Source organism: Wallemia ichthyophaga (assembly GCF_000400465.1).
Source record: "Wallemia ichthyophaga EXF-994 unplaced genomic scaffold scaffold2, whole genome shotgun sequence".
Taxonomy (NCBI): domain Eukaryota; kingdom Fungi; phylum Basidiomycota; class Wallemiomycetes; order Wallemiales; family Wallemiaceae; genus Wallemia; species Wallemia ichthyophaga.
The window spans coordinates 578841-587740 of record NW_008806275.1 but is presented as its reverse complement, the minus strand read 5'-3'; the positions used below and the strand labels follow the sequence as shown (position 1 = coordinate 587740).

General features: G+C 45.3%; 3 protein-coding genes and 1 non-coding gene across 4 annotated transcripts; 3 read left to right on the top strand and 1 right to left on the bottom strand.

Moving 5' to 3' along the window:
* Nucleotides 1-89: 89 nt before the first annotated feature.
* On the top strand, nucleotides 90-2898 carry J056_002252 (Intersectin-1; the record flags this gene model as incomplete). Its single annotated transcript, XM_009268116.1, has 4 exons — nucleotides 90-777; nucleotides 828-1193; nucleotides 1350-2535; nucleotides 2580-2898. 4 exons carry the CDS (start codon nucleotides 90-92, stop codon nucleotides 2896-2898), a joined length of 2559 nt encoding a protein of 852 aa, XP_009266391.1.
* Nucleotides 2899-2963: 65 nt separating this feature from the next.
* Nucleotides 2964-4102, bottom strand: J056_002251 (Replication factor C subunit 4; the record flags this gene model as incomplete). The annotated part of the gene is made up of 4 exons (XM_009268115.1): nucleotides 2964-3603; nucleotides 3653-3864; nucleotides 3912-4023; nucleotides 4071-4102. The coding sequence occupies 4 exons, from the start codon at nucleotides 4100-4102 to the stop codon at nucleotides 2964-2966; spliced, it is 996 nt and encodes a 331-aa protein (XP_009266390.1).
* Nucleotides 4103-4768: 666 nt separating this feature from the next.
* On the top strand, nucleotides 4769-4849 carry J056_004900. Its single transcript has one exon. It is a non-coding gene; the product is annotated as a tRNA-Gln (tRNA).
* Nucleotides 4850-5277: 428 nt separating this feature from the next.
* Nucleotides 5278-8461, top strand: J056_002250 (uncharacterized protein; the record flags this gene model as incomplete). Its single annotated transcript, XM_009268114.1, has 8 exons — nucleotides 5278-5324; nucleotides 5375-5441; nucleotides 5491-5529; nucleotides 5572-5635; nucleotides 5680-6025; nucleotides 6074-6170; nucleotides 6215-7459; nucleotides 7511-8461. The coding sequence occupies 8 exons, from the start codon at nucleotides 5278-5280 to the stop codon at nucleotides 8459-8461; spliced, it is 2856 nt and encodes a 951-aa protein (XP_009266389.1).
* Nucleotides 8462-8900: the final 439 nt, after the last annotated feature.

The window sequence follows — 8900 nt, the reverse complement described above, 5'->3', positions numbered from 1 at the left end:
CCCCCCCCCCCCTCAAGGGTGAATTACCGCCATCATCGATTGAGTCGCAGATTCCTACCGCTCCTAGTCCAGTTGCGCCCGTCCCCACAATGCCAAAATCAACGCACTTGACAAGCAACAGTGACGATGACTGGGGCGATGACGCACAAGAGAAGTCAGACGAAGAGGACAGCTCTGAGGATGAATTTAGCAGTCGTGCGAAGAGAGACAACCTCGCCAAGGTCTTGTTTGGCGGTATGACTGGCGGCTCTGGCTCATCTACGCCAACCGTTGGTGCTGACACCCCAACGACACCTAGCAGTGCTCCAAATGCACCTCCAGCACCCAAACCTCAACCCAAACCTCAATCTCAACCAAGAAGCGCGCCAGCCCCATCAAAGCCTGCTGACAGAGGCTCATTGATGACGCAAATCCAAGGCGGGAAGTCGCTTAAAAAGGCCCAGACTAATGACAGATCCAAACCTGCCTCTGGTGGTGGCGTGATTGGAGACGATACCCCTCCTCTTCATATTAGTGACGCACCGAGAGAGCATATTGAACCTGAACCTGAACTTGAATCACAACCCGCAGCTGCTCAACTTGAAAGTAAGTCACATAAAAAGGATAACAGACAGAGTGTTGATTGGATCTCTGGTTTAGCTGCCGATGGAGGTGTTGTTCAGCGCGCGCCTGAGCTCGGCAATGTCGCAGAAGAACATGAAGAGGACTATGTCAAAGTTCCGTCAATCAATGTCGATCCAACAGACACTCTTTCAGAGGAATTTGATCTGCACTGTGGTGCGTTGCGTTGTTTGTACGTTGTTCATCCAATTCTAATTCAACTACAGTCGTTAAATGTCGCTCGCTCTACGCTTACGCGCCACAGAGGGACGAGGATCTCGCTTTTACTGAGAACTTCATCATCGACGCTAACCCATGCCGCGACCCAGAAAGCCCTTGGTGGTATGGCAAGCTCACGGCTTCAGGCCAATCCGGATACCTGCCAAAAGCATACGTAAAAGAACTCGATATTCCTGTCCAAGCTAAGGCACTTTACGACTACACGGCAAACTCTGAAGATGAGTTCCCCTTATATGATGGCCAGTTTGTTACCGTAGTCGATAGATCTGACAACGATTGGTGGAAGATTTCAACAGAAGACGGCCTTATTGGGAACATTCCTGCTGCTTACGTGGAGTTGGAATCAGAGTCGGGTGAGTGATACTCCTCCCCCACTATAAATACCTATCTTTTACTACTTCGTAACGTCCAACTAAACGCTGTTGTTGTTATGTCTGATCAAAACTTTATCTATGCATTTCCTTTCATTTCCGCTTCATTACGACTCTCGCTGACTGCTCCCCTTCCAGATAGAGATACCTCGTCGATGCAAAACATCAAGTCAAATACAGAAGAGTCATCAGGATCGCCTTCAACGCCAGAGCAAGAGCCAAAGCCAGAACTAGAACCAGAGCTAGAGCTTACACCCAGACCTCGACCTGTTCGAGAAGCAGCACCCGATATATCACGACCACAGAGCACGATAGAGTCACCCATACATGCAGCTGATACAGCCGATACAGGGAAATCGGCGGAAATAAAAGGACGTAGACACCGCTCGCAATCGGATGCGACTCAACTTAAACGCTCTCGCGATCAGCCACACTCACACTCACAGTCGCTGCAGTCTCAGACATCGAGCAAGCTTGGCGATTTCCTTGGGAGGTTCAGATCAAATTCGACAGCGACTTCATCAACGGCTGACGATACGTCATCTGGATCTGGATCAGCATCGGCATCTGTAACAATGTCGTCTCGCCCCGTATCAAGACCTGTATCAAGACCGGTATCAAGACCTCTTTCTCAACAATCTAGCAGATCGTCAAACTGGTCGTCGTTTATTAATCACTCTGCCCTCGAGAGCTTCTCTCAAGAAGAACGCAATAGACAGGAAGCGATTTTTGAATTGATCAAGAGTGAATCGGTATACGTGAAGGATCTCACTGCAATAGTTGAAGTCTACCTGGCTAACTTGATTAGAGAGGTGGACGGACAGTCGATCGAGATAGTCTTCTCTAATATAGAGGATATTCTCCTCCTTCATGCTACTTTTGTCAGCGATTTAGAAATGAGACAACGCGATGAAAGGCTGTATATATCCCAAATTGGGGATCTTCTCGATAAACACTTGAGCAATTTAGACATATACAGGCGGTACTGCAGCAATCAGCACAAGTCTATAAAGGTGCTGCAGACATTGCAGAGAAAGAATTACAGGCTTTCGCAGAATCTGACCAGGTTGAAGGAAGACCCCACAAGCAGGAATCTGGAACTATCTACGCATCTGCTTTCACCCATGCAGAGGATAACTAGATACCCACTCCTCATTAAGCAGATACTCAAATATACCGAGAAGAACACGCTCGAATACGCATCTATTGAGAGGGCGCTCGATGAGATTGAAGGGTTGCTGTTGGCGGTGAATGAAGATGTGCGTGTGCAGGAGTCTCACACACGCTTGCAAGAGATATCCAACTCGCTTGTGATGGGACAAAAGTGAGTTGCTGATCTTTGTCTTTACTTTCCTCACCGATAAGCAGGATCGAGTTGGAGAACACAAGTTCATCAAAGAGGTTACTCATCAAGGAAGGAGAGCTTGCTAAATCCAAAAGCAACAAGATTATCCACGTCGTGCTTTGTAACGATATTATACTCCTGATCAATGTGACGGAGCGGACACTCTACAAGCTTCCGATACCACTGTGCGAGATTTCGGTATCCGCACATCCTAGACGTGAGGATGTCCTCTATTTAGATCTCGCATATCCCCGTGGAGGTGAGAACATAGCATTGAAGACTCTCGACAGGAATGCTTGGATTAACACTATCAATTCGACCAAGAAACTCTACAGGCAATAGAGATACGCGGGAGCGTGCCGAGTAAGATAAATAACGATTAATGGTATAAAATAGACACTTTGTTTTCAGACTTTGAATACTTTTGGATCAATTGACATTTTGCACAAGCGTGCTATCAGCCCGGAGAGCTGAACAAGGGTAGCGACACCTTCGAGGATGCGCATGTGTGTCCATCCTATCTCCCTGATATACTCCAACTTGAGAGCCTCATCGAGAGAGCTGGTATTTCTAGCAACTCTGAACAATGTCTGGATGATATCAACAGCTGCATAACCGTGTGTCCAAAGCTTATCAAGTTTAGCGAGAGCGTCGTCGACATTAGCCTTGTGGCAGCTTTCGAGGAGGTGCTGTACGAGTAGTGGATGTGGCTGATCGCACACCTTAAATACTGCATCTGGAGTGACTAAACCGAGTCCAGTGTGCGTCGACTGAAGGTTATTTACAGCCTGGCGCATATCGCCCTCGCTTGTGAATATCAGTGCTTCGTAACCATCGTCTGTGATTTCGACCTCCTCCTTGTGGGCGATGTGGCGCAAACGCGCTAGTAGCTCGACATCGCGCAGTTTAGAGAACCTAAGTATAGCGCAGCGTGACTGAATTGGCTCTATAATTTTGTTTGACTGGTTGCATGCGAATGCGAATCTGGTCGTGTTGGAGTATATCTCCATAGTGCGTCTAAGGGCCTGTTGCGCACCGCTTGTCATGCTCGAGTGTGTGAGTTAGCGTGAATCTGCTATCGATACCAAATACCCACCTATCGGCTTCGTCGAGAATCACTATCTTGTGCCGACCCGCAGGTAACTGTATCTTCTTCTGAGCGAAGGATTTGATACGGTTGCGGACAACATCAATGCCGCGCTCGTCAGATGCATTTAGCTCGAGCACTGCCTCTTTGAATACTTCCGGTCCTAGCAGTGTGTGTGCGAGGGCTAAAACTGCCGTCGTTTTACCTATACCAGGCGTACCCTGAGGGTTGGTTTAATACATGCATATCCATATTGCTCTGTACACACCGACATAATCATGTGGGGCATATTTCCATCCTGCGCTATCACTTCCAGTCTCTTCACTGTATCTTCGTTGCCCACGAGATCGGACAGCACGCGAGGTCTGTATTTTTCTACCCTGGTTGAGCCGCTCAGAGAGGTTGCGCTGTTCGCAGTGCAACTCACCATGGTACTTCGTAGTTTAGTGCTTTTGACATTTGGAGATGGTGGAAGGAGATAAACAAAGGGTCTTGCTTTTCTAGTGTGCTCACGTAACACAGCTGAGCCAATATGCGATATATTGGTATTGGCGCGTCTTTACATCCTCCCGTGTGATATCCTTGATCAGTTCAATTTCTCCGCGACTTCTTGTCTTCACTTCTAGCTCTGAGGTACATGGTGCTGAATCGCTGGAGTTGCTGTATGTTACTTTTATTCTTCAAACCCATCCGAACCTTTTGATTCTCTGATCGCGTCCCTGCATCGCGTTTTGGCTGCACGTAAACCAACGAATGCTGTTAGATAGATAGATAGAAATCATAATTTATGATCAAAAGCGTTGCAACAATTAATAATCTTCGCCTATCTGTACTTGTTGTACATTGAAAGCTGACGATTGTAGTGACTCAAATGGATGCGGTTCTTGGCATGTGTGCCGTAAATTAGGAGGTCCAACGAATGCTGTCTAAAACTGCTTCCGCTAGTTCTAGCAGCCTTAAGTAATAAATTTGAGCGGTAAACAATCCGCTAAGTCCCAATAAGCTGAAAATCCAACCGCAAAATGCTGATAAAGCATCATGAGCCGAAGAAACAAAAAATTTATTATCCTTGAAAAATTATTGGTTTTCTGATATTTATCTTAACTTATCAGCAGCTCTGTAACTGGTTTTGTAGTGTAGCGGTTATCACCGTGGATTTTGATGCAAAGACTTCCATTAACCCCGGTTCGAATCCGGGCAAGACCTTTTGCTCCGAATTATTCGGAACTTGTGTTTGAACATATCTTTCTTTTGCAGTGTTTTTACTTTAAAGCACTTTTTGACTTGATGATTTGCTTGTTATCGTTGACGCTTATACTTGATGATCAGTTGCCGAATAGAGGTTTGTTGTGATCTAAAAATGCGCACAAATTTTGTATTGCGCGTTAGTAAACTCACTGAGAGTTATAAAAGATCATTTATGCAGCCGTAAGGGATCATCGTGAAAGACAACACGAAGACACTTAGTCAACCCATCGTAAACATGTTTGCTGTAGCGTGAGGAGGTCATACTAATGCCAAAAGTAGCCCTATTTGAATATACGCATATTGAAAACCAGCGAAAATGCTACCCAATTCCGTCTAACGCGTCTCGTGATCTCCTCTTATCAAACGACGACGTTACAATAACCACAATGGTACGACATCCATACACAAAGCATGAGAAAGAATCGCTGGCATTGTGAGCATCTTGTTATTCATCTTGATACGCGTCCAACACTGTGTCGGCAGATATCTTGCAAGAAATGGGAAAGACAATAGGAGCGGCAATAATCTGTATAAGGAATTAGTTGAAGATGTGTGTAGCTACATCATTTACACCTCCAATGCTAAACACTCTCCAACAGCCAAATATCTCATGGGCCGGCAACCACACTTGGCAGAGTGTAAGTGCGACAAGCTAAAGCGACACAACTCACGCGTGGCAGTGGCGCGAGCAATATGTTAAGCACACGGCTTATTACAACAGTTTGATCGCACACTTTGAAAGAAGTGCGTTAGATGAGAGCACGGTGATTCGACTAACCATACTGCAGGTAATAATATACCAAGTCAGTCCCAGTCTGACAGTTGGCCATCTGGCAGTATACACAATGATCTCAACGTACGGGAACAACGAGAGTCGCACGGAACTCGGGAGCCTTCATCTAGTTCCTATAGAGCTGAAAGCATCAACCGCTCTAAAAGGCCACGCGATGAAGAACAAGCCATGTACAAGAGACAGAGACTTTCTCATGTGGGCTCTGCAACTCCTAGTCGCTCACAACAGCCTTTGAACGGTCAGCAGGATCATAGTCGTCGCTTATCGTTCGCCCGTGATTCGCAGACTCCACTAGAAGATGACGAGAATCCTGTGTTGGAACTTCTTCCTAAGCACATGCGGTATGTGCGAGTCGTTCTAGTCCTACATGACTTTCTCACATCTTCCAGCAAACAGCTGACGGTTGATCAACGTGGGCTGCTCCTTAGCACCATCGTTGAAATGGACAATACCGACACAAGCGTTCTGAAGGAAGCTTCGAAGCGTGTATGTCGCATGAAAGCTACAGTAACTTCACTGACAAGTAACAGATGCATGACGCTTTCGATCCAAGTGAGCTGGGCAGTTTTCTCTACTACGAAGGCGCCAAGCATGCCAAAAAGATGTTCGAGAAGGAGCTCAGAGAGAAACACGCTAAGCGTATAAAAGTTGAACAAGATAGGGTTAGGAGTCTTTCAGAGAATGAGAGTGAGAATCAGGGTGACGATGAAATGAATCAAGATAATGCAATCAACAACCACAGACATAGCTCAGCTCCTGCCCGACACGGTCAGCGAACAAGGCTTGAATCTGTGCCCGTGCATACTTTTCATCGCAGCCATGAAAGCGAAAAGGAGGAAGGGGAGATTGATAATGATGAAGATATGGACCAGTTCGATACCATTAGGGCTCGCAGACAACGCTCAGAGCCTTACCTCAATCCTAAGCAAAGGGCAGCGCGTGATGAGTCCTCTGGGTCTCCTACTGCTACAAATGAAGTAAAACATGAAAGGGCTAGAAGTCTTTTCGGGAATAAGAGGGAAAGAGATTACGAACTGGCTCACATACGTCTTCCGACTACCTCCACAAAACGTGTCTATGTTCAAAAGCCGAGATCGCACGAGAAAAATATCCTTGAAAGTGACAAAGAGGAAGAAGACATTGATGAAGACGAAGTCGAAAACAAAGAGGACGGTATAGGTGATGATGAGAAAGAAGAGGACGAGATTGAGGATTTCGTGGGCGCCAAGAGTCGCATTGAGGATAAGAACGATTCTTTGGAGGGTGGCAGTCAGAATCATACAAGCGATACAAACAGACTTCGCTCAGAGATTATTAAAGAGCATGACATACCGCCTGCTTTGAGGTTTGAGAATAGCTCCAGACTGCTTATGGGTCAAACAAGTGACTCTGAAATTGAGGAGGAACCCAGTGTAAGTAGAATCAAGAGTGCAATAAAGGTGAAGCCGTCGCAAACACCTCGACGAGTTTATCAAGATGAAGTTACAAATCGACCAAATAGTGCAACTCAATTCAAAAGTTTTAAACGATCAACACGATCAAGCAGCTCAAACATTGCCAGTCCAAGTACAAGCTCAAGCAGGAAACCAACTTCTACAATAAATGTAAACGAGATAAGTCTCGTCGATGAAGACACGTCAAGAGCGAAGATGCATGCCTCGAAACGCCCTGGTCATGTTCAAAAGTTCAATGAAACTGAGGACAATATTATACTAACATGGCTGAGGCATCATCCAAATAGAAAACATGGTATCTGGCGCAAATTGGCAAATAGAGTAAGCCTAGAAAGGTATATGAGCGTTCAAAACTGATTCGATATCGCGCAGACGCCTTGGCGACCAAGTGAAAAATCATGGGCGGACAGATATAGGTCTCGACCAGAGTATTTTTCTAAACTAATATATGAACGGCCTGAATACGATCTAGAAGATCTCGGTGTCCTTAACTTTGAAAAATGGGACTCAGATGGTGTTTTAGTAAGGGATTCAAATGGCAATGTAGTAAACGGACGCGAAAGCGAAGAAGATTCTCAAGGTAACGATCAGAAACAAGATCGTGAAGTGCAATTAGACGAGTCGTCCCTTTTGGCTTCTGATGTCGAATTCCCTGATTCTTCATTTGATGCAGGTATATTCAATGAGAAGCGAAAGAGTAGACCAGATATCGCGGTGGAAAACGATGCTAAGACAAGGAGGTCTATCGTTGAGGAGAAAAAGCGTAATCAGTGGGAAGCAGAGAAGCTGTTGGAAAAGCAGCTAAGCCAGAAACTTGAACAGAATAAGAAGCCAAAGAGTGTAAGTAATGAATCAGAGAGTAATGTGGATGAGTTGGCAGAAAAAGAAAGTGATGTGGATGAAGAAAGAGCTCAAACACCCACGCATAGCACGCAGAAGCTTGTCCAGTATGAAACCGCACTTCGAGAAACTGAGTATAACATTTCGGACGAAGGTAGTGGATTGGAGGAGGACACTAATGAGATGGAAGAAATCAACGAGAAGGAAGTCAACAACGATAACGCTGTTGAGAACGTACAGATTGACACCGTTGTTGAGGACAACAGAGCTGAGGACGACGATGATGACCAGGACAGGGAACAGACTGGCCAACCTCAGGGAGATGAAAGTGACTGGGAAGCATACTTGTGGAAATTAACAGAACAGTTCGACGTGGCACACGAATACGTGTCTAATTTAATGGAGAAACATAATTGCAACTACAAAAAGGTGGAAAAGAAGTTACGACGAAAACATAAGAAGCGTAATAAACAAAAGAGATGATTACTTGTACTATAGATGATAATTAGCCTGATTATTTATAAGCAACTTAGTTGAGCTTGTATCAAGAAGTCTTTTCAGCAAAAAAAGGCAATACAAGTTGTCGACAACGTCTAGGACGATTGCGTACAGGTCTGTGTATGTTTATCATCCTTAAAAAGACTCCTGCCAATCCAACTAAGTTGTATAAATTATACTCACAGTTGTTGCACAAGGACAGCAAGAGCATACCTGCTAAATTTTATACCAGATAACCCTAGCGCGATCCAAGTGAAAATTGAGCTGTAAAATGCGAAAGTGGTACATATCTGCATCTGAATGGGGGTGTGTAGGATTATTGCACTTATCACCTCCAATCGCTTCTCAGCCTAACAATGTGATCTGACGTAAAGCGCAAGAGATCCTCGAAAGTAAGTGAAAGAGGCATTTAAGTACTATATGC